Source organism: Oncorhynchus kisutch, linkage group LG22 (genome assembly GCF_002021735.2).
Source record: "Oncorhynchus kisutch isolate 150728-3 linkage group LG22, Okis_V2, whole genome shotgun sequence".
Lineage (NCBI taxonomy): Eukaryota > Metazoa > Chordata > Actinopteri > Salmoniformes > Salmonidae > Oncorhynchus > Oncorhynchus kisutch.
The window spans coordinates 5,038,445-5,064,067 of NC_034195.2; the positions used below are offsets into that span (position 1 = coordinate 5,038,445).

At 46.2% G+C, this 25,623-nt stretch overlaps 1 protein-coding gene across 22 annotated transcripts in view; it reads right to left on the bottom strand.

The window, feature by feature from the left end:
- The window catches only part of LOC109867806 (pleckstrin homology domain-containing family A member 7), a 178,055-nt gene that overhangs the window by 38,610 nt on the left and 113,822 nt on the right, over positions 1 to 25,623 (bottom strand). For 20 of the 22 annotated variants that reach the window (XR_004204836.1, XR_004204837.1, XM_031801661.1 and 17 more), the window contains 4 exons: positions 22,095 to 22,199; positions 20,624 to 20,696; positions 14,691 to 14,791; positions 5,183 to 5,364 (listed from right to left, as the gene is read on the bottom strand). Coding sequence is in view for 20 of the 22 variants with exons in the window: in XM_031801661.1 (XP_031657521.1) it covers positions 5,183 to 5,364; positions 14,691 to 14,791; positions 20,624 to 20,696; positions 22,095 to 22,199 (461 nt within the window). In the remaining 2 variants the exon portion in view is untranslated. The remainder of the gene's footprint in view (positions 1 to 5,182; positions 5,365 to 14,690; positions 14,792 to 20,623; positions 20,697 to 22,094; positions 22,200 to 25,623) is intronic. The other 2 variants (XM_031801657.1, XM_031801668.1) reach the window with 1 other exon arrangement.

Genomic DNA, 25,623 nt, shown 5'->3' on the forward strand with positions numbered 1-25,623 from the left:
ATGCTAACAGCACCAGCTGGCAGAGATTATTTCCGCTAACAAATTCTGCATCGGCCTATCAAAGATCTTAGACATTAAATCCACCAACCAATGGCACTTCATAAAATAGGTCAACTTGGCCCTTGAGGGACATTTGAAACCTCCAAATTGAAGGTTCACTTTTGTTCAGCTTGGTCAGTCACAAGTGTAGTGTGCCAATATTGCATGACACATTTTATTACGAGGCTACTACCCAAAATACACGTTTTCACATATACAGTATATATGCAAAAGTATGTGGACACCCCTTCAAATGAGTGGATTCGGCTATTTCAGGATGTCACCTTTCAAAAAAATCAGTTAGTCAAATTTCTGCACTGCTAGAACTGCCACAGTCAACTGTAAGTGGTGTTATTGTGAAGTGGAAACGTCTAGGAGCATCAGAACGAAGTGGTCGGAGACACAAGCTCACAGAATGGGACCGCCGAGTGCTGAAAGCGCATTAAAATCATCTGTCCTCAGTTGCAAAACTCACTACCGAGTTCCAAATGACTCTGGAAGCAACGTCAGCACAATAACTGTCCGTCCGTGTTTGTCCTTGTCCGTCTGCCCGTATCCATCCGCCCGTCTGGGCGTCCGCCCGTGTCCGTACTGTCCGCCCGTGTCCGTATTGTCCGTACTGTCCGTATTGTCCGTCCGTGTCCGTATTGTCCGTCCGTGTCCGTACTGTCCGCCCGTGTCCGTACTGTCCGCCCGTGTCCGTATTGTCCGTACTGTCCGCCCGTGTCCGTACTGTCCGCCCGTGTCCGTACTGTCCGCCCGTGTCCGTACTGTCCGCCCGTGTCCGTACTGTCCGCCCGTGTCCGTACTGTCCGCCCGTGTCCGTATTGTCCGCCCGTGTCCGCCTGTGTCCGTATTGTCCGCCCGTGTCCGTATTGTCCGCCCGTGTCCGTATTGTCCGCCCGTGTCCGTATTGTACGCCCGTGTCCGTATTGTACGCCCGTGTCCGTATTGTCCGTATTGTCCGCCCGTGTCCGTATTGTCCGCCCGTGTCCGTATTGTCCGCCCGTGTCCGTATTGTCCGCCCGTGTCCGTATTGTCCGTATTGTCCGCCCGTGTCCATATTGTCCGCCCGTGTCCGTACTGTCCGCCCGTGTCCGTATTGTCCGCCCGTGTCCGTATTGTCCGCCCGTGTCCATATTGTCCGCCCGTGTCCGTACTGTCCATATTGTCCACCCGTGTCCATATTGTCCGCCCGTGTCCGTATTGTCCGTATTGTCCGCCCGTGTCCGTATTGTCTGTATTGTCCACCCGTGTCCATACTGTCCACCCGTGTCCGTATTGTCCGCCCGTGTCCGTATTGTCCGCCCGTGTCCGTATTGTCCGTACTGTCCGCCTGTGTCCGTATTGTCCGTACTGTCCGCCCGTGTCCGTACTGTCCGCCCGTGTCCGTATTGTCCGTACTGTCCGCCCGTGTCCGTATTGTCCGCCCGTGTCCGTATTGTCCGTACTGTCCGCCTGTGTCCGTATTGTCCGTACTGTCCGCCCGTGTCCGTACTGTCCGCCCGTGTCCGTATTGTCCGTACTGTCCGCCCGTGTCCGTATTGTCCGCCCGTGTCCGTATTGCCCGCCCGTGTCCGTATTGTCCGTATTGTCCGCCCGTGTCCGTACTGTCCGCCCGTGTCTGTACTGTCCGCCCGTGTCCGTACTGTCCGCCCGTGTCCGTATTGTCCGTATTGTCCGCCCGTGTCCGTATTGTCCTTCCGTGTCCGTATTGTCCGCCCGTGTCCGTATTGTCCGCCCGTGTCCGTATTGTCCGCCCGTGTCCGTATTGTCCGCCCGTGTCTGTATTGTCCGCCCGTGTCCGTATTGTCCGCCCGTGTCTGTATTGTCCGCCCGTGTCCATACTGTCCGCCCGTGTCCGTATTGTCCGTATTGTCCGCCCGTGTCCATATTGTCCGCCCGTGTCCGTACTGTCCGTATTGTCCACCCGTGTCCATATTGTCCGCCCGTGTCCGTATTGTCCGTATTGTCCGCCCGTGTCCGTATTGTCCACCCGTGTCCATACTGTCCGCCCGTGTCCGTATTGTCCGTATTGTCCGCCCGTGTCCGTACTGTCCGCCCGTGTCCGTATTGTCCGTATTGTCCGCCCGTGTCCATATTGTCCGCCCGTGTCCGTACTGTCCGTATTGTCCGCCCGTGTCCATATTGTCCGCCCGTGTCCGTACTGTCCGCCCGTGTCCGTATTGTCCGCCCGTGTCCATATTGTCCGCCCGTGTCCGTACTGTCCGTATTGTCCACCCGTGTCCATATTGTCCGCCCGTGTCCGTATTGTCCGTATTGTCCACCCGTGTCCATACTGTCCGCCCGTGTCCGTATTGTCCGTATTGTCCGCCCGTGTCCATATTGTCCGCCCGTGTCCGTATTGTCCGTATTGTCCGCCCGTGTCCGTATTGTCCGTATTGTCCACCCGTGTCCATACTGTCCGCCCGTGTCCGTATTGTCCGTATTGTCCGCCCGTGTCCGTATTGTCCGTATTGTCCGCCCGTGTCCATACTGTCCGCCCGTGTCCGTATTGTCCGCCCGTGTCCGTATTGTCCGCCCGTGTCCGTATTGTCCGCACGTGTCCGTATTGTCCGTACTGTCCGCCCGTGTCCGTATTGTACGCCCATCTCTTTGTCTGGTTGTGTCCGTCCATCCCCGTCCGTCTGTCCATGTCCATCTCTTTGTCTGTCTGTGTGTCTCTCCTCTCACCCCCTCGTCTTCCACATATCCCCCTCTTTCTCGCTGACATCTCTCGGTCTCCCATCAACCCCCCCGTCGATTATTCTCTCTAGTCTGTCCATCGCTTTTTCCACCATCACTCTCTTCTTCCATCTCTCTATGTTATTCACTTTCTCGCCATCCTTCTCACAGCACAGTTAGACATCTGTCATAAAGTCTGTGAAACTGTACTATTGTGCGTGTGTGTGTGTGCCTGCACCAATGCAATCTGAGAGCAGGCTGAGTGGCATCATGGAGCAAGGGTGGCACAGACACAGCATCACAATGCACTCTCTGCTGCAAGGTCACACAGGCATGCACAAGCACTCACGCACACACAAACCCAAATAGCCCTAGAGATTGCAGCTCTGTTTCTCAGCGCTGCCTATCAATGAGACTGACAGAATGGCAAACAAGGAAACTCATCTCTCTCCCCAGACAGATATATTCAGACAGACACACACACACACCCCCCCCCACACACACACTTAAGAATTGCCACAGCTAAGTTACATGTACCATTCACAATACAACCTCGGTCAGATGGGTAATTGCCCAATAAAATATAACCAACTGAACAGTCCCAAAAGTGCAAACTCAACCCACCCCTTCAATTTGTTAAAGCTAAATCAAGCAAACCGCCAATATTTCACATGTACATGACCCAGGTCCGGAGTGACAGGTTGACAGACAGGGAGGTTCGGTCCAAGGCAGCGTACCTCTGGGCTCCATGGTGAACTATCCCCTTACGTACAGTAGCACGGCCCATCTGAGAATAAACCTCTTCGCCATCCTTTGGCTGTGTTTGAGAAGTGGATCATCTATTTGTCAACTAATTGCCACTTCATTGACTTTCAGTCAAAATAGAAAACAGACAATATCCATACGGTTGCCCGTGCAAACCACCCTTTTCTCCTGGACTTTAGTATGGAAAAGTGTGAAACGATGTCTCGAAAGGATGGGGGCATTCTCGGAAAGGTCGAAAAAGGTTTCGCCCCAGGCGTTTCATCAGCGGTGACATATCGACAGGGTATGGAACGCACTGACACGGCAACTAAATGACGAGAGAAGACAGAAACGGTCTAGTAAGCGTTTCACTCCGAAGGGGACGGAAACCTGTTGAGGTTTGATTAGACGATCATGCGAATAACGGTCGGAAAAGAAAGCAGATATTCTGGGTCAATCGTCAAATAAATATGCATTGGTTAATTCTAATGAGACGATGTTCACTACATTTTGGTACAAAACATTTCTGCCCTGTTTAATATTCTAGGATGACATGTTTGGTACAAATTCTCTTTGGGGTAACTTAGAAAGAGCTGGTTGGATAAAGAGTCATTTCATGCTAATTATAGAAATATAAATGCAAATTGGTTGTTATTTACAAACGTTATATTTCTAGCAATATAATAGCGAAACATATGAAAAGGGCCGGTTTAAAAAAGTTGGCATGAATCACTTAACGAAGAAATAATGGCATATTTCACATTGAATTGAACACCGGAAATCCCACCAAAATGTCTGGATCCCATTCATTCCCTGTCTCTCATTGTTCATTCGCTATAATACAGTCAATATAAACCCATTATTTGATGGATAAATAAAATCATCTATAAGAGTTGAGTATCTTACACCAGTACGCAGCCGTTAAGATTCATCAGAAATAGAGTTGAGTATCTTACACCAGTACGCAGCCGTTAAGATTCATCAGAAATAGAGTTGAGTATCTTACACCAGTACGCAGCCGTTAAGATTCATCAGAAATAGAGTTGAGTATCTTACACCAGTACGCAGCCGTTAAGATTCATCAGAAATAGAGTTGAGTATCTTACACCAGTACGCAGCCGTTAAGATTAATCAGAAAGAGTTGAGTATCTTACACCAGTACGCAGCCGTTAAGATTCATCAGAAATAGAGTTGAGTATCTTACACCAGTACGCAGCCGTTAAGATTCATCAGAAATAGAGTTGAGTATCTTACACCAGTACGCAGCCGTTAAGATTCATCAGAAATAGAGTTGAGTATCTTACACCAGTACGCAGCCGTTAAGATTCATCAGAAATAGAGTTGAGTATCTTACACCAGTACGCAGCCGTTAAGATTCATCAGAAATAGAGTTGAGTATCTTACACCAGTACGCAGCCGTTAAGATTCATCAGAAATAGAGTTGAGTATCTTACACCAGTACGCAGCCGTTAAGATTCATCAGAAATAGAGTTGAGTATCTTACACCAGTACGCAGCCGTTAAGATTCATCAGAAATAGAGTTGAGTATCTTACACCAGTACACAGCCGTTAAGATTTATCAGAAATAGATTTTGGACCCTTTATCAATTTTGACGACCGTTGCGCCCCCGGATCCGAACCTTAACCGTTGGCGGCGGTAATGCAAAACTGACCCAGGATCAGTGTCTAGGGCTAACTTCCGCACTACACCTACCTCTTGAGGCTGTCGGTTTGGTTCTGCATCAGCGCCGCCTGGTTCATGGCCTTCACCCAGCCGTTCACGTCCTCCTGCGTGTCGGCGCTGAAGAAGTACGTCCGCATGCCGCCGTGCTCCGCCTGCGAGTCAATCACAGTGCTCCGGTTGTAAATGTACGAGCGCATGCCCGTGTGGTTAGCCTATGGGAGAGGAGAGAGGGAGGGTCAGACTGAAGAAGAGTGATGAACGGGGTGTCTGGCCAGTGGGATAGATAGCAAGGTTGGGGTCAACTGAGTTTTGAATTCAGTTATTTCAGGTGAATTTATATGTAATTCAAGAACAAAAAAGGGTCTACTATGAACTGAATTGAGAACTGAATTGACCCCAACCATGAACGAGATGGATAGAGAAGTGTTGAACAATTAAGAGAAATAGGGACATCAACCAATGTCTTCCCATGGAGACAAACAAATTCAAGTCAGCCAATAGAAATAAAAAAAATAGAGTCAAATTAGCATTAGCCAATAGGAAAAGAGACCTATCTGTGTTGGCCAATAGAGAAACAGAGATACTAGCCAATAGAGACAAAAGCCAGCCAGCCAGCCAATAGAATAACAGAGAAAAGCGACAGAATACTCTAGCCAATGGAGAAGGAGAGAGAGACATCCATACCGACCAATAGACACAGTAGCATGAGTGACATAACAAGAATGAAAAAGGTCCAATCCAACCCACGACAGAGGGCAGTGTAAGCCAATCAACAAGCAAGCAAGCATAGAAGGAGCCATTGTGATAGAACTTCAACCATGACATTGCCCCCCCCCCCTTACAATAGTCAACCAATGCACCATTCCAATGCTTTTCAAATCCACCCCCGGGGAGTACACAAGTGCACACTTTGGGAGAATCAGTACGCAGGCCACTTATCAGAGTCTAGATCCAACTAAAACCCAATAATGCCAAATGGCACCCGTATCCCTATTAGTCCACTACTTCTAACCAGGGTCTTGGTCAAATGTAGTCAACTGTGTAGGGAACAGGGTGCCATTCAGGACTCATGGGTTTTAGTTGGATCTAGACAAAGCAAGGTAACAGATTGCCAAGCGGGTGTGAAATGGGTGTGATTTCTTCATTTGAGTGTTGGCATCTTTTTTTTTTGATTTTGCCTGACTCGAAGTTTGATACAAACATGGCTTTTCAAGTTGAGGCATGGGTGTTGTTCGTGGCGTGAAAACCCCTGCAACACTACACTACACTACACAACACACACACACACACACACAGGAAGCTGCTGAGGGGAGGACGGGCTCATAATAATAGCTGGAATGGAATACCACCATGGAAACCACACGTTTGATGTGTTCCATTGATTCCGCTCCAGCCATTACTACGAGTCCGTCCTCACCAATGAAGGTGCCGCCGGCCGCCTGTGGTGTACACACATCCATGCACACACGTATTCCCACAAACACACAGACAGACCGTGCTCCTGCAGGATGACCGGGGTGTAACGGTAAGACTCTTGGCCCCAGGCAGTGGTTGGAGAAGGTCAGGCCAGAAGGCTGCCTCTACCCCCTGGGGAGGTCTTTAAATCTCCTCCCTGGCTGGTCTAAGGTTCGGCCTGTAGTGTACACTGTGGAACAGGGTGAAGTTGCCCCGAGACCTAGGATCAGCTTCCCCTAACCTTTAACCTTAACCATGGGTGTGGAAACTGACCTGAGATCAGCATCTACAGACAGCTTCACCTTATTCTGTACACTACAGTGTAGCAACAAAAGGCCCGACGTAGCTACTGGCAAGGCCAGTAGGGGGGGGGGGGGGGGGAGACTGCTGCTGTGTTAATCAGCTGTCTAATCTCCCCTCACTCACTTTACAGCCTCTTCAGCGGTCTGGACAAGCTGCTCTCTAATATAGTTCTATATCATGGTCGGGTGTACGTGCACACCATACACACGCGTGCACTCACCCCATCTATCAACCTATCCCAACAGCTACCCTGTCGCTGTAATTATCTAATACCTGCCCTGCCTTTTCAGACCAATGAAAGAATGTGCAAACAGTGCCTGGTCTCTTATAACATTCCTTACCACAGCCTCATAGCATTCCCGCTACAGGGAAGAGGCTGCGTGGGACATTCAAGTGCACTGTGTGACCACCACACCTCCACAGAGAATGCACACTGCTCACCCTGGGCAAGTCTCCCTCCCCCCCTCGGCTCTCCTCCTCAAAAATAGCCAGCCTGTACTCCCAGACAGGAAGGCTAACAATAGCAGCAGTCCTCTTATTCCTCTCCCCAGCCCCTCTCAGACACGCAGGCCTTTTGTTTGTGTGTCCTGTCTATTCAAAGCCTTCTTATTGTGCCTGGGGGGGGGGGGCTTATCTGGAAAGGGGGCTTATCCATTCCCTACACAGTGCACTACTTTTTTCACCAGAGCCCTATCAAAAGTAGTGTAGTATGTAGGGAATAGGGTGCCATTTGGGATGTAGCCCTGGCCTCCAAGCTGCGATAACACGGACCCCCAAACTCTCACGTGGAAATACTTTTACAGCAATAAACGCTCAGAATGAAGGCACGGCTCGGCACGGTACGTTCTGGAATCCGCAATCTCAAAAAACCTTTCTGCTTTGGGGAAACCATTGGCATAATGGAAATGGATATAGGAACTATATTCTGTATACCGAGTGTTGCTTAACGACTGTTGAAGGTTATTAGCCTGGTGCCAATTCTGTTTGTGCCGTCTTGACAACTCCTACTGCTCGACTATCCCCACAGGGTTAAATAAAAAAAATTAAAAAAAATAGGAGTCAGCAAGACGGCACAAACAGAATTGGCACCAGGCTAATAACCTCGAACAGCCGTTAAGAAAGTTATTATACAGAATATTGACATCCTTGAGCAAGACGGCACAAACCCGTGTTAAGCACCTTGAAATGCATCCCCTGCGAGAAATGTGCTCTATAAACAAACGTTTCATTTGAAACCGATCTGGGACCAGTCTAGAAGGTTCTAAGTGCATTCCAAAATAGACTGCATAAGAGGTGAAAAAAAAATGTTTATTCCACTTAAATCAAATAAAATCGATCTACCTCCACGAGTGGCATGCTGGGTATCAGACAAAGCAGAGTTCAGCCAACACACATAACCAGAGGCACGAGTGAATGAGATCATACAAGACAGATAAAATGGAGGGAAACCACAACCACGTCCAAAAAGGCACACCACTCTCAAAACATGCTCCAAACCATGACAAATATACACGGCGCTGTATATATTTAGCCTTTCTCCAACCACACACTGAAGGTAAATGACATGGCAAAAGCAGTAACTCAGGTAAAGTTCAATAGGTTGAGAGGGCGGTACCTATTTATGAGTGGACGGTGCACTTGGGTTTCAATTGGACGACCTCGCACACTCGCAGGGTCCCAGCGAGGCATCCCACCAATAGGAACAAGAGAGGGAACAGAGTTCAGCGAATAGGGGAAAGGGGTACCAGCCTTCTATCTAGATTGGTTGAGTGGAGGGGCGGGGTGGGAAAGTAAGGTTTTTAACCATGGGGAAACATTTTTTTGGGGATGAAGTAGTCAGACGAAAACCAAGTAGTTTGGGGGGGGGGGGGGGGGGGGGGGGGGCAGTCTTCCTAACATTCTCCCAACTCTTCCATGGCAGTAACAGAATATCGGGTTCAGGGAGGCAGGAAACACAAGCTAGCCATTCTCTATTGACCCCTGCCTCTCCCTCCGCCCTCACTCGCGCACACACACGCACACGCACAGCAGTGGGACAGATTGCACAAGAGTGCAGCGGCTCAAATATAACCCTTCTCTGATAAGGGCTTAAGAGTAGATTACCGAGCCATTCCACAGTCGGGCCTAAACTCGCCAGGCCAAATCTCCACTCTGCATTCAATTACATTTGGCTTGCAGTGTAACTGCAGACTGAGTCCCTTTACGAGCCTTTCTCACTGCATCAGTAGAGTGAAAAGTTAACAACAGAAAACACCACCAGATGAGGCAAAAACTACTATACGACAACTGGACAGCAGTGTTTCTAGGGTTGCCAAATTCCGGTAACTTTCCCCAAAATTTCCTAGGTTTTCCTGGAAAAGGATTCCTGATTTCCTGCTTATCCCCCTTACTGATTACAGGCCAACTGGGACTTCTGGGAAACCCTAGGAATTTCTTTGGGGGAAAGTTACCAGAACGTTGCAACCTTGCTGGGTAACACCAAGACTGTTTCGTTTCAGCCCAACACAAGCACACCGTGTTCAACTAAGGAAAGGGGTTCGGTGATTAGGAATAGAAGGGAGTAGAATCAGGTGTTCTTGTATTGGGCTAGAAACCATACGCAACCGTAGAACCACTGTTGAGAAAACACTGCCTTTTTAGGGTCAGGGTGGTCTGGTTAGGGAGGAAACAGAGGGGCGGAGATTGGAGGCATTACAGGGATTCTTCTGCCATTGAAATCCAAACCGTGTAAAAAATAAACATTTTCAGTGTAAACTGAAACGACTAAATGAAGATGAAGTCTGTATGAAAAAAATTATCTATACATTTTCTTAGAATATAATCTTTGAAAACTACCAATAACCAAAATAAAAGCTAAACAAAGCAGGGAGAATAGATGTTGTTATTATATTTGAGCGATAGAACACAGTATTAGCCATAGCAAAAGGCAGAACATCTTTAAAATCTTTAATTTTTAAAATCTTAAAAAATCTTTAAAATCTTTAAAACTGCTACATTTTCTCTCAGCTCCATGGAGAAATTTGTACAATTGCAGGAAATTGGAAATTGCAGGAAATTCTCCACACCGGCAAGATGGGGGCCACTGAAATGTCCACTAAAAGTCAGCCTTGCCCGAAGGGGCCGGCCCCTGCCACGCCCACCACCTAAACCCCTTTTTGAACCAGGAAAAGAAACCCTACATTACTAGGAGACGGACTGGTTGTATCAGTCACTGACTGGCCTACATTATTGCAACCAGCCAGGCCTACCGTCTGTCATACAGTCAATAGACTGAAACCTAAACCCCTATTGGCTCTGCATGACAACAGAGGCAAGGCTGTATATGAAGGAAACCACTAGCAGAGGACATTAGAGAAAGATGTGGGTAATCTACCAACCACAGATATACAGCTAGCACCACAGTCTCTGTCACTTGTATACAGAGCAACAGAAATCATTCATATCCCTTACCCTTCTCCCGCATGTTGTTGTGTTACAGCCTGAATTTAAAATGGAATTAAATTGAGATGTTTTGTCACTGGCCTCCACACAACACCCCATAATGTCAAAGTGGAATTATGTTTTTAGAAATGTTTACAAATGAATTAAAAAAATTAAAATCTGAAATGTCTTGAGTCAATAAGTATTCAACCTCTTTGTTATGGCAAGCCTAAATAAGTTTCAGGAGTAAAAATGTGCTTAACAAGTCACATAATAAGTTGCAATAATAGTGTTTAACATGATTTTTGAATGACTACCTCATCTCTGTACTCCACACATACAATTATCTGTAAGGAGAGAAGTGAATTTCAAACACAGATCCAATCACAAAGACCAGGGAGGTTTTCCAATGTCTCACAAAGAACGGCACTTATTGGGGTAAAAAAAAGAAGCAGACATTGAATATCCTTTTTTTTCATGGTGAATGTATTAATTACACTTTAGATGGTGTATCAATACACCCAGTCACTACAAAGATACAGGAGTCCACCCTAACTCAGTTGCCGGAGAGGAAGGAAACCGCTCAGGGATTTCACCATGAGGCCAATAGTGACATTAGAACAGTTACAGAGTTTAATGGCTGTGATAGGAGAAAACTGAGGATTGATAAACAACATTGTAGTTACTCCACAATACTAACCCTAATTGACAGAGTAAAAAGAAGCCTCTACAGAATAAAAATATTCCAAAACATGTATCCTGTTTGCAACAAGGCACTAAAGTAATACTGCAAAAGAATGTGGCAAAGCAATTCACTTTCTGTCCTGAATACAAAGTGTTTTGTATTGGATTTGGCCCAAACATTACATTGCTGAGTACCACACTCCATATTTTCAAGCATAGTGGTGGCTGCATCATGTTATGGGTATGCTTGTAATCTTTAAGGACTGGGGAGTTTTTCAGGATAAAAAAAGAAACTGAATGGAACTAAGCACAGGCAAAATCCTAGAGGAAAACCTGGTTCAGTCTGCTTTCCATCAGACACTCTGAGATTAATTCACCTTTCAGCAGGACAATAACCATAAACACAAAGTTAAATCTACCCCGAAATCTATGGCAAGACCTGAAAATGGTAGTTTGGTCAACAACCAATTTGACAGAGCTACAAGAATTTTGAAACTAATCAACAGCAAATTCTGCACAATCCAGGTGTGGAAAGCTCTTACAAACCTACCCAGAAAGACTCACATCTGTAATTACTGCCAAAGATGATTCTAACATGGATTGATTATTAACATACAAATGTTAGAATTTTTCTTCCACTTGGACAGAATAGTTTGTGTAGATCATTGACAAATTTAAATTGATATGAACCATATATATATATATATTAACAACAAACAAGGGGTGTGAATACTTTCGGAAGGCACAGTCTCTCTATGGCATAGGCGGGGAGTCCTAAATGATATACTGTAGTACTATACCTATAACATGTCTGTAGAGAAAACCTACGGTTGGAGGCATTGTGGAGAAAATACCTTTCTTCTTCTTATTTTTTAAATATATTAATTTAGTAGACAAGCACATTAGAAAGCTAAAAAGCGAACAATACAGAGAATCCAATTCGATCAACAACCTATACTTTAGGCGGTGTCAGAGGAAGGCCCCAAAGCAAAATAGTCAAAGACTCCAGTCACCCAAGTCATAGACTGTTCTCTCTGACAAGTCTAGGACCAAAAGGCTCCTCAACAGTTTCTACCCCCAAGCCATAAGACGGCTGAACAACTAATCAAATGGCCACCCAGACTATTTACATGGATCCTCCCTTTGGTTTGAACACTGCTGCTACTGTTAATCTATGCATTGTCACTTTACAAATGACCTCAACTAACCTGTACCCCTGCACATTGACTCGGTACCGGTATCCCCTGTATATAGCCTCATTACTAACCTGTACCCCTGCACATTGACTCGGTACCGGTATCCCCTGTATATAGCCTCATTACTAACCTGTACCCCTGCACATTGACTCGGTACCGGTATCCCCTGTATATAGCCTCATTACTAACCTGTACCCCTGCACATTGACTCGGTACCGGTATCCCCTGTATATAGCCTCATTACTAACCTGTACCCCTGCACATTGACTCGGTACCGGTATCTCCTGTATATAGCCTCATTACTAACCTGTACCCCTGCACATTGACTCGGTACTGGTATCTCCTGTATATAGCCTCATTACTAACCTGTACCCCTGCACATTGACTCGGTACCGGTATCTCCTGTATATAGCCTCATTACTAACCTGTACCCCTGCACATTGACTCGGTACCGGTATCTCCTGTATATAGCCTCATTACTAACCTGTACCCCAGCACATTGACTCGGTACCGGTATCTCCTGTATATAGCCTCATTACTAACCTGTACCCCAGCACATTGACTCGGTACCGGTATCTCCTGTATATAGCCTCATTACTAACCTGTACCCCTGCACATTGACTCGGTACCGGTATCCCCTGTATATAGCCTCATTACTAACCTGTACCCCTGCACATTGACTCGGTACCGGTATCCCCTGTATATAGCCTCATTACTAACCTGTACCCCTGCACATTGACTCGGTACCGGTATCTCCTGTATATAGCCTCATTACTAACCTGTACCCCAGCACATTGACTCGGTACCGGTATCTCCTGTATATAGCCTCATTACTAACCTGTACCCCAGCACATTGACTCGGTACCGGTATCTCCTGTATATAGCCTCATTACTAACCTGTACCCCTGCACATTGACTCGGTACCGGTATCTCCTGTATATAGCCTCATTACTAACCTGTACCCCAGCACATTGACTCGGTACTGGTATCTCCTGTATATAGCCTCATTACTAACCTGTACCCCAGCACATTGACTCGGTACCGGTATCTCCTGTATATAGCCTCATTACTAACCTGTACCCCAGCACATTGACTCGGTACTGGTATCTCCTGTATATAGCCTCATTACTAACCTGTACCCCAGCACATTGACTCGGTACTGGTATCTCCTGTATATAGCCTCATTACTAACCTGTACCCCTGCACATTGACTCGGTACTGGTATCTCCTGTATATAGCCTCATTACTAACCTGTACCCCAGCACATTGACTCGGTACTGGTATCTCCTGTATATAGCCTCATTACTAACCTGTACCCCTGCACATTGACTCGGTACTGGTATCTCCTGTATATAGCCTCATTACTAACCTGTACCCCTGCACATTGACTCGGTACCGGTATCTCCTGTATATAGCCTCATTACTAACCTGTACCCCTGCACATTGACTCGGTACCGGTATCTCCTGTATATAGCCTCATTACTAACCTGTACCCCTGCACATTGACTCGGTACTGGTATCTCCTGTATATAGCCTCATTACTAACCTGTACCCCAGCACATTGACTCGGTACCGGTATCTCCTGTATATAGCCTCATTACTAACCTGTACCCCTGCACATTGACTCTGTACTGGTATCTCCTGTATATAGCCTCATTACTAACCTGTACCCCTGCACATTGACTCTGTACCGGTATCCCCTGTATATAGCCTCATTACTAACCTGTACCCCTGCACATTGACTCGGTACTGGTATCTCCTGTATATAGCCTCATTACTAACCTGTACCCCTGCACATTGACTCTGTACTGGTATCTCCTGTATATAGCCTCATTACTAACCTGTACCCCTGCACATTGACTCTGTACTGGTATCTCCTGTATATACTGTAGCATCGTTATTGTTATGTAATTATCTTTGTGTAACTTTTTTAATTTGATTTGACTTTAGTCAATATTTTCTTAACTCTATTTCTTGAACTGCATTGTTGGTTAAGCGGACTGTAAGCATTTCAATACCGGTTGTATTCGGCACACGTGACAAATCAAATTTGATTTGATTTGAAATCCTCAATATCCAATAAAAAGGGGAGGATGGGTGCAATTAAATATCCGATTGGCTTATTATCCAGAATATCGTCCATCATTGATTGACAGAATTCTCTTTCTGTGAGCATAGTGACCTCACGGTGACGCAATGCCTCTAAAGCCAGCGGTTGGCCAAATAGAAGTCAATATGAAGTGTAGAACCAAATCATATTCAGTCCATAATCTAAATCAGTCAACAAGTGTGTAATAAAAGCAGTAAGTATTTTAACAGTAGGCAGAAACATAGCGTCGCTTACAAATATAAACCAGTGGAACAGAGACGACATAAAGCCATGGCATATTACATTAGTCAAATGAATAACTTTTACAATTTAAAAAAACATTAAAAAGACTACACATAAGTCCTGTTAAGAGGCGAACTCTGAGTCTTACCTTGAAGGCGTACTTGCGGCTGATGTGGTCCTCAGGCTCCACGGCTGAGACGACATAGCTGGGCAGAGGAATACTACCCAGGACTGACTCCTCCCTGCTGTCTGTTAGGGGAGGGGGGAAAGAAATTCAAATCGCTCCTGGACAACTTCGTAGCCTTAACATTCTCCTACAGCAAGGTTTACATTTGAAAGTTTGGAACAAACTTTATATTTGACAAATTAGCCTCCTTGGCTAATATAACGACACATAAGAGCAAACCAAAAATAATAGAGAATGAAAAATAGTTTGATAAATAATTACAAAAATCTAAGAAAGTCATTGAGAAATATATCTAATCAAAAACACAGCGAACCAGACAACAAAAATATACGTCTTCAACACGGAGAAACACTGAAGCAATACTGGGGAAACACTGAAGCAATACTGGGGAAACACTGAAGCAATACTGGGGAAACACTGTAGCAATACTGGGGAAACACTGAAGCAATACTGGAGAAACACTGAAGCAATACTGGGGAAACACTGAAGCAATACTGGGGAAACACTGAAGCAATACTGGGGAAACACTGAAGCAATACTGGGGAAACACTGAAGCAATACTGGGGAAACACTGAAGCAATACTGGGGAAACACTGAAGCAATACTGGAGAAACACTGAAGCAATACAAACCCTAAGGACAAAAAAAGGATGCGCTCATTAGAAATCCCCTGGATGGAATTGAGGAATCCATAGAATCAAACCACTTCTGGGAAAACTGGGATAAATTAATTAAACCTCATCATGAGGAATTGGCTACGCAATATGCTGATATGTGAAGAAATCACTTTGCAAACTTCTACAGCAATAAAACAAAGAGCCCAGAACAACAATATATACAAGAAAAAAATGACAAGTAAGAATCCTGTGGATACCTCAATTACAGAACAATCATTTACTGTACACTCTCCAACCCAAAAAAGACCTGTGGTGCGGACGGTATTTTAAATGAAATGATCAAATATACAGACCACAAATTCAAATTGGCTATACTCTTCAACATTATCCTCACTGCAGGCATTTTCCCCGATATTTGGAACAAAGGATTGATCACAACCATCTATAAAAAAACGGAGACAAATTTGATCCAAATAATTCGCGGGATTTGCATTAACAGCAAATTCTCTGCAGTATCATAAATAGCAGACTACTTCATTTCCTTGATTAACACAACGTCCTGAGCAGAAGCCAGATTGGATTTCTAACAAATTACTGCTCGACAGACCACATTTATACCCGCCACACACTAATTGACAAACAGGTAGACCAAAACAAAGGCAAAATCTACGAATTTTTCGGGCACAAAGGTATTTTTGCTATTAAATCAAATGTACACTTAAAAACAAATGTGCGGGTCAAATTGTCAACAAGCAAACAGACGTCTTCTCTCAGAGACGTGGAGTGAAACAGGGCTGCTCAATAAGTCCAACACTATTTAACATCTACATGAATGAATTGGCAAAAGAAACAGTAGATGAATCTGCAGCACCTGGTCTCACCTTACCCGACGCTGAAATATATATATATATATATATATATATATATATATATATATATACACAGTGTTTCATTATATATATATATAAATAATGATATTCCAAAATAGGTCCGGAAATCAGGATGTTCTATTAGAACACCTAAAAAACGACATGTATCTAGGACTAAATATCAGCGACACTGGTAGCTTTCACAGGTAGCTTTCACAGGTAGCTTTCACAGCTGAGAGACAAAGGAAGAAAAGCATTCAATGCTTTAAAATAGAACCAATTGCTCTAAGAGGGTAGGGAAGTACGGGGTCCACTCTCCAATAATGAATTCGGCAAATGGGACAAATCCAATCAAAATACTGCATGCTGAGTTTTGTAAGAATGTATTGCAAGTGCAAAGAAAAACTCACATGTAAGAACATGGGCCAACCCCATTGAGTCTCAGGACAGCAGACCACCAGCTGGTTCTGAGGCTCAGTTCACTAACCCAAACCAACCCCATTGAGTCTCAGGACAGCAGACCACCAGCTGGTTCTGAGGCTCAGTTCACTAACCCAAACCAACCCCATTGAGTCTCAGGACAGCAGACCACCAGCTGGTTCTGAGGCTCAGTTCACTAACCCAAACCAACCCCATTGAGTCTCAGGACAGCAGACCACCAGCTGGTTCTGAGGCTCAGTTCACTAACCCAAACCAACCCCATTGAGTCTCAGGACAGCAGACCACCAGCTGGTTCTGAGGCTCAGTTCACTAACCCAAACCAACCCCATTGAGTCTCAGGACAGCAGACCACCAGCTGGTTCTGAGGCTCAGTTCACTAACCCAAACCAACCCCATTGAGTCTCAGGACAGCAGACCACCAGCTGGTTCTGAGGCTCAGTTCACTAACCCAAACCAACCCCATTGAGTCTCAGGACAGCAGACCACCAGCTGGTTCTGAGGCTCAGTTCACTAACCCAAACCAACCCCATTGAGTCTCAGGACAGCAGACCACCAGCTGGTTCTGAGGCTCAGTTCACTAACCCAAACCAACCCCATTGAGTCTCAGGACAGCAGACCACCAGCTGGTTCTGAGGCTCAGTTCACTAACCCAAACCAACCCCATTGAGTCTCAGGACAGCAGACCACCAGCTGGTTCTGAGGCTCAGTTCACTAACCCAAACCAACCCCATTGAGTCTCAGGACAGCAGACCACCAGCTGGTTCTGAGGCTCAGTTCACTAACCCAAACCAACCCCATTGAGTCTCAGGACAGCAGACCACCAGCTGGTTCTGAGGCTCAGTTCACTAACCCAAACCAACCCCATTGAGTCTCAGGACAGCAGACCACCAGCTGGTTCTGAGGCTCAGTTCACTAACCCAAACCAACCCCATTGAGTCTCAGGACAGCAGACCACCAGCTGGTTCTGAGGCTCAGTTCACTAACCCAAACCAACCCCATTGAGTCTCAGGACAGCAGACCACCAGCTGGTTCTGAGGCTCAGTTCACTAACCCAAACCAACCCCATTGAGTCTCAGGACAGCAGACCACCAGCTGGTTCTGAGGCTCAGTTCACTAACCCAAACCAACCCCATTGAGTCTCAGGACAGCAGACCACCAGCTGGTTCTGAGGCTCAGTTCACTAACCCAAACCAACCCCATTGAGTCTCAGGACAGCAGACCACCAGCTGGTTCTGAGGCTCAGTTCACTAACCCAAACCAACCCCATTGAGTCTCAGGACAGCAGACCACCAGCTGGTTCTGAGGCTCAGTTCACTAACCCAAACCAACCCCATTGAGTCTCAGGACAGCAGACCACCAGCTGGTTCTGAGGCTCAGTTCACTAACCCAAACCAACCCCATTGAGTCTCAGGACAGCAGACCACCAGCTGGTTCTGAGGCTCAGTTCACTAACCCAAACCAACCCCATTGAGTCTCAGGACAGCAGACCACCAGCTGGTTCTGAGGCTCAGTTCACTAACCCAAACCAACCCCATTGAGTCTCAGGACAGCAGACCACCAGCTGGTTCTGAGGCTCAGTTCACTAACCCAAACCAACCCCATTGAGGAAAGACACCACGAGAACATCTAAAGAAAGCTTCAGTGCCATTTCAAATCAAATCAATTTTGGCTCTAAACCGACAGTAACTTGGTGGCAGACTATCTGACCACTGTGGCTGATAGAAAACTGAGAAAAACACTGACGAGGTACAGACTCCGTGAGAACAGTCTGGCTATAGAGACCGGTCGTCACAGGCAAACCTGGCTGCCCAGAGAGGACAGGCTGTGCTCACTCTGCTCCAAGGGGAGAGGTAGAGAGCGAGCTGCATTTCCTATTCCACTGTGACAAATACTCAGACCTAAGAGAATCTTTCCCAAAATGATCATTCACTACAAAGGTTTTGGCCAAAACCTGAGGAGTTAGCCAGTGAAAAGTCCAACGTGAATAATATTTCCCATTTCGTTTTGTTTAGGCTTTCACGCCACGTCATGTTGAGACCGCTCTACTACTTGAATTGTTATTTTCATTCATATCGTTGTTGTCGTTGCTGTTAATTGAAAACCCATTTCCACAGCTGCTACTAGTATTGAGATGCCTTATTGCCGTTGGTCCCACCATTCTTTCGTTATACGTCTACTTTGACAATGTCAGTCATTTAACTTGCCATGTCAAGAAAGTCTACTGAATTGAGAGAGCGAGATAGACAGAGGCGAGACAGAGATGTCACTTACGACCCACTAATCATTTTGGATAGAGAAGAAAAAAAACTTCCCTCCCCGACACCCATGTGGCAGTACTCTGCCAAACCACTAAACCCCCCCTTACCCAAACGGGCACTACACTGCCACTCCACTAAATCGCTCTCCGCCCATCCAGTTGGCATTGGCCGGGTTCATACCACGGCCGTCCTCTGCCCGGTTTGGCATCAGTGTCATGCCACTGTGTGCCCCTTCTGACACTAGAGCCTGCTCATATCTTAATTAGCTCACGCCGCTATAAATAAAAAGAAGGGACAACTCTCATGGGGGGAGTGTTTCTACCGCTGCACATTGTGACAGAGTGATAGAATGTGTGTGTGTGCGAAAACATGTGGTTGTGTGTGTGGTGGATTGGAATGTTTGGTTGATAAGTGAAGGCGGGGGTGGGGGTGGGGGGTCTGGATTAAAGAGTAATTGGTTAAAAATAAATCCAAGGAGCTTTGGAGGAGAAATTCTCCACATGGGGCCTCGTCCTTTTGTCTGCCCACACACATACACACCTTAACGCAGAGAAATGAACAGATTCATAAGAGCGAGAAACAGGGAAAGAGTCGATGGCGGCCGAAAGAGACGGGACGCAGTAAAATGGGAGCAGGATGAAGATGAAGAGAGAGAGAGAAAGATGGAGGAAGAGGGTGAGAGAGCGGGGGAAGGAGTAAAAGTGATAGAGAATACGTGAGCGAGAAGGGTTTAGACAGCAAGAGAGTGACGCAGGGAGAGATAGTGAAGGCGAGAGAAAAATGAAGAGCGAGATCTCGGGATACACATCAGATTAACCACCGATTAAACCTCTGGCTCCCTCATCAACTCGAGACATTCTGGTTCCAATCTCTTACATAACGCTCTCCTAACCCTCTCCTAACGTTAGGGCAACATTGAGAACCTGTTCACGTGTGGGACAGTGGCTAGGGATCAGGAGAGGCCATGCCCCAAATGCCACCCTATTCTCGGAGTAGTGCACTACTTCTCCTGTATAGTTCACTACTTTTGACCACAAGTATAGTACTAAACAGGGCACAGAGTGCAATTTGGGACTCAACCATAGACTACCAGGGGTCTGGAACGATGAGCCCTCGTTGGCGTCGCCAAGATGTGGCAAGAACAAACACGGTGAGATTAAACCAAAGTAAAAAAGTGTAATGGGTGTCCGTGTGGTTTATCTCCAGGCTCGTTCGGCAAACCCATTCACTCACAAGGCCCAGCCAAGATCCCAGATTGCCGTCTAGTCTCGAGAAAGGCCCTTTTATGAAACTTTGACTATAAATAGCTTCCGTTGTGCTCCAATTGGCCTCTCTTCTAGCTCAGCCAATAGGACATGTGGATCTGATTTGAACACATCATCATCATCATCATCATCCCAGTTTTGCTCTGTACTGAAAGTAGTCCATCTTGAAAACTTTACAGCCGACTTGCACATTTCTGTGTGTGTGTGTGTGTGTGTGTGTGTGTGTGTGTGTGTGTGTGTGTGTGTGTGTGTGTGTGTGTGTATTAACATATTAACAGTGGACAAGACGAACAAAACTATCCTAAGCTCACATCTTGGTGCCAGGTCAGTGTCAGAGGAAACAGGCTTATGAAGTCATCAAGTCTACACTTACAGCACTAAAATACCACGTCACATCCCCTAGAGCGCGCACACACACACACACACACACACAAAACCATCTCACCTTTATAGTAGAACAGACAGTAGTCAGCCAGCACAAACCACTTCCTCTTCCAAAGCCTCATTCCAGAGCCATCCTGCAAAAGAAAGTGAGAGAGAAGTCAGGCCTACACTCCTGTATTGGCCCTGCGATGCCTGCCATCGCTTTTCAAACACACTTGCAGCCAGGGGAATGATGAAAGATAGAAGGGAAAAACGCACTTCAAAACAGATCATCACACACATGCGCGCACACGCCACACACTGTAATTAAGTGCTGCCTGTTTGAATATTGTCCCTGGTAGGAAGAGCGTGTGTTCATGTCCCCATTGTCATGATAGGGAGTTTGTTTGGGAGGAAACTCATTTGGTGTTTGAATAGCGTTCCCTTAGAAGTGAGTGTGTGCACGTGAGTGTGTGTGTGTGTGGTGCGTGAGTGCCTGACAGTGAGAGAGAGAGAGCGCGAGCATGTCTTTCTGTGTGGGTGTTTGTGTGTTTGCACAGATAATGCGTGTCTGTCAGTTAAAGATAATTGTGCTTCTCTTTTCTCTTAGAGTTTTATAAAAATGTGACAGTACTGGCTTTTCGGTGATCCAGCGAGGGCAAAGTCACATCCGTCTACCTGGCAGACAAACAGGGTTCAATAGGTCAACCCTGGAGCTCATTAAGACGCTGTGTGTATCCCAAATAGTACACACTATTTCTTATTTGGTGCCCTACATGTAACCAGCTCTAGTAAAAAGTAGTGCACTATATATGGAATAGGGTGTCATTTGGGACTGTGTACAAAAAAAACGTATACAATATGTTCCATACACCCAGCTACCAGTTTATCTAATCATGTTGTCCTACAGACACCTATCAACCAATGGGCTCTATCCTATGAGTCTCTGCGTGTCTCTACTAACCAATCGACAGTATCCTGTAGATTCCGCAGCCCTTCATGTGTCAATCGATGAGCTTTGTAACCAGAGTTCCTGTCGACCAATCAACTGACAGGCTGCACACCCATGTCTATCAGCTCCATTGGCTTGCTTGTCCCACTATCAGCCAATCAGTATTGTCCTACAGACACCTATCAACCAATGAGCTCTACCCTGTTTTTGAAAAGCAACCCAATGCATGTCCACGTGATGTGTCCATGTGATGTGTCCATGTGATGTGTCCATGTGATGTGTCCATGACCTCTGTTGCCATGGCAACCAATGCAAGTACTTCCCAAACCTCTCCTCAGGGGTTGGGGAACCCTGATAGACAGTGTGTGTGTGTGTGTGTGTGTGTGTGTGTGTGTGTGTGTGTGTGTGAGTGCGCGCGTTCGGCGCGTTTCAAGTTTCATTTGTCGCATGTGCCTTCGAGCGTGTTGGTATGCATACGTGTGAGTGTGGTGTGTGCGCATTTCAAGTTTCATTAGTCGTATTAGGTGTGCACGCCTTTGTATGTGTAGGTACGCATACGTGTGCACGTGAATGTGTGTGTGTGTGTGTGTGTGTTGCTTACCTGTTTGTAGAGCCATCCTCTTACCACCACGGGGACATTGGGGTTCCTCTTGATGGACTGCTCTCGCTTCCCAAAACTGTGCACCCTCCCACTGGACCTGGATCCCTATAGGACACACACACATCCAGCATACTGGTTAGTTATTTCAACTTTGACCTCACCAGCCCTGACAATTTAGCTTCTACTGTTCCATCCTCCATTTCAAAGTCATACTTGAAAAGGGGACACAGATCGATCGATTTCATTGACTAGACAACTAAAAGCTCAGGCGGCCATGACAGCACACGGCGGTCTCTTGTAGGCGAGTTGGAATACTTAGCATGATACAAAAGAAGTTTGCTCGTAAAGTTCTTTATTTTTACGTTTCACGTCACACATTTTACAGTATGTTCTGACTGGTTGACCCAATCCAATTAAGTTGAATTTTTAAGCAAGCGCAAAATCTATTTGTGACAATAGTTTACCATAAGCCAAACTCTCACCCACACAAATAACAAGAGAAGAAGAAAAGTACTCCCATGAGTTTTAAAGCAATACACCTCGGGAGGAACCATTGAGGGGGTGGAGGGGTGGGTGAGCCCATTGCTCTTCTGACTAACCAGGAGGTGAAGAAAGTTCAACTAGGTCTGACATGGCCGTTCGGGCCCATTGCCTGCTGGTAATGGTCTACAGCGGTAGTGATCGTGAGCATATAGTTACAGCTGACGAGGTTATAGAGGTAGCCTATAAACCATCAAAATAAAGAAAGTCACACACTCCATCTCCCAGCAATTTAATTGTTATTTACCAACGTTTCGGCATCACTGTGCCTTCCTCAGGGTCTGACCCTTGATAGTTTATTGGCCGTTAGTCAGCACCTCCACACAAACTCTTTTCTGGGTGTGCGCCAGCTCCCGTTTTTTTTACATGTTATAGAGGCGTCAACAGGACATCTTGTGGAGGCTGAATGATGCCCTCCGGGGTGTGTGTGTCTGTGTGATCCCCTCCTTGGGTGAAGATCGATTCGTCGGCCATTAGTGAGACACAGCTGCTGGGTAAGGGCCATGAATCAACCACGCATGCGCCGCACACGCACACAAGTGCAAGGTTGACACTACCAACATACAGACACAATACATTCATGGAAACATGCAGCGTTCTCTAATTCTCTCCTTCTCTCTTTCTTTCTCTCTCTCGGAGGACCTGAGCCCTAGGACCATGCCCCAGGATTACCTGACATGATGACTCCTTGATGTCCCCAGTCCACCTGGCCGTGCTGCTGCTCCAGATTCAACTGTTCTGCCTTCTTATTATTCGAACATGCTGATCATTTATGAACATTTAAACATCTTGGCCATGTTCTGTTATAATCTCCACCCGGCACAGCCAGAAGAGGACTGGCCACCCCACATAGCCTGGTTCCTCTCTAGGTTTCTTCCTAGGTTTTGGCCTTTCTAGGGAGTTTTTCCTAGCCACCGTGCTTCTACACCTGCATTGCTTGCTGTTTGGGGTTTTAGGCTGGGTTTCTGTACAGCACTTTGAGATATCAGCTGATGTACGAAGGGCTATATAAATAATTTTGATTTGATTTGATTAGTAAAACCAAATGCATGCTTTTCAACCGTTCGCTGCCTGCACCCGCACGCCCCACTAGCATCACCACCCTGGATGGTTCCGACCTAGAATATGTGGACATCTATAAGTACCTAGGTGTCTGGGTAGACTGTAAACTCTCCTTCCAGACTCATATCAAACATCTCCAATCTAAAATCAAATCTAGAATCGACTTTCTATTCCGCAACAAAGCCTCCTTCACTCACGCCGCCAAACTTACCCTAGTACAACTGACTATCCTACCGATCCTCGACTTCGGCGATGTCATCTACAAAATTGCTTCCAATACTCTACTCAGCCAACTGGATGCAGTTTCACAGTGCCATCCGTTTTGTTTCTAAAGCACCTTATACCACCCACCAATGCGATCATCTACAAGTCCATGCTACTCCCTCACCAACTTCAAACATCAGCTATCTGAGCAGCTAACCGATCGCTGCAGCTGTACATAGTCTATCGGTAAATAGCCCACCCAATTTTAACTACCTCATCCCCATACTGTTTTTATTTATTTACTTTTCTGCTCTTTTGCACACCAATATCTCTACCTGTACATGACCATCTGATCATTTATCACTCCAGTGTTAATCTGCAAAATTGTAATTATTCGCCTACCTCCTCATGCCTTTTGCACACAATGTATATAGACTCCCCTTTTTTTCTACTGTGTTATTGACTTGTTAATTGTTTACTCCATGTGTAACTCTGCGTTGTCTGTTCACACTGCTATGCTTTATCTTGGCCAGGTCGAAGTTGTAAATGAGAACTTGTTCTCAACTGGCCTACCTGGTTAAATAAATAAATAAAAATAAAGTAATATTAGATATACTAGTGATGTACCATTATTTTTGGGGTAAACATATCCATATACAATTTCAGTATCACGTCTTAGCGTGATGGACTGTGCCATCCCCTTGACCTCCGCAATGGATTAGTCCACTGGACACAGGTGCGAATCAGACAGCTGTCTGTGCGCCATGAAAAAAAATAATAATAATTGTGACCGCTCGACTAAAGAGATCTCGGTCGACCCTATCACATGCACCAGCCACAAGTCATACATACAGCACATACAAACACAGACAGACGGACAGCAATTCACAAGCTTAAAGTTCCTCAAATGCATTCACACACACACACACACACACACACACACACACACACACACACACACACACACACACACACACACACACACACACACACACACACACACACACAGAAGCATTAATGGAATGTGCCACATTCAAATATAGTCTGGGTCCATCTGTTGATGGGGTGGGTGTGATTTACCTCAGTGGAGCTGTGTATGCATGCATCCCTATGACCTGAATTATAACCTACTACTCAGTACTGTAATGACCCATTGACGAAAATGGAGCGAAGCATATCATTTATGCAGCATAGACCGGATACCACATATGCGTGTCGGGGGGGGGGGGGGGGGTCATTGACCGACACCTCTGACGTTAGCGCTCGACGTCATGTGGTCACTCTCCGTCCCCTCGCTGGACAGCAACACTCGTTATTCCAGTACCTTAGCAGCGTTAAACAGGCGTATCAACATCACAAAGCGAAGCCCCACTCAATTCCCATGTCAGTGATGTGACGTGAGGCAAGCCGTGTGTGTGTGTGTGTGTATAGAGTACACTACAGGCCCGTGATGTATCCTGTACCCTACACACACCACCTCCCACACACACACCACCACCTCCCACACACCACACACACACCACCTCCCACACACACACACACCACCCACACACACACACCACCTGTGTGTGTGTGTGTGTGTGTATAGAGTACACTACAGGCCCGTGATGTATCCTGTACCATACACACACCACCTCCCATACACACACACACACCACACCACCTCCCACACACCACACCACCTCCCACACCACCTCCCACACACACACACCACCTCCCACAC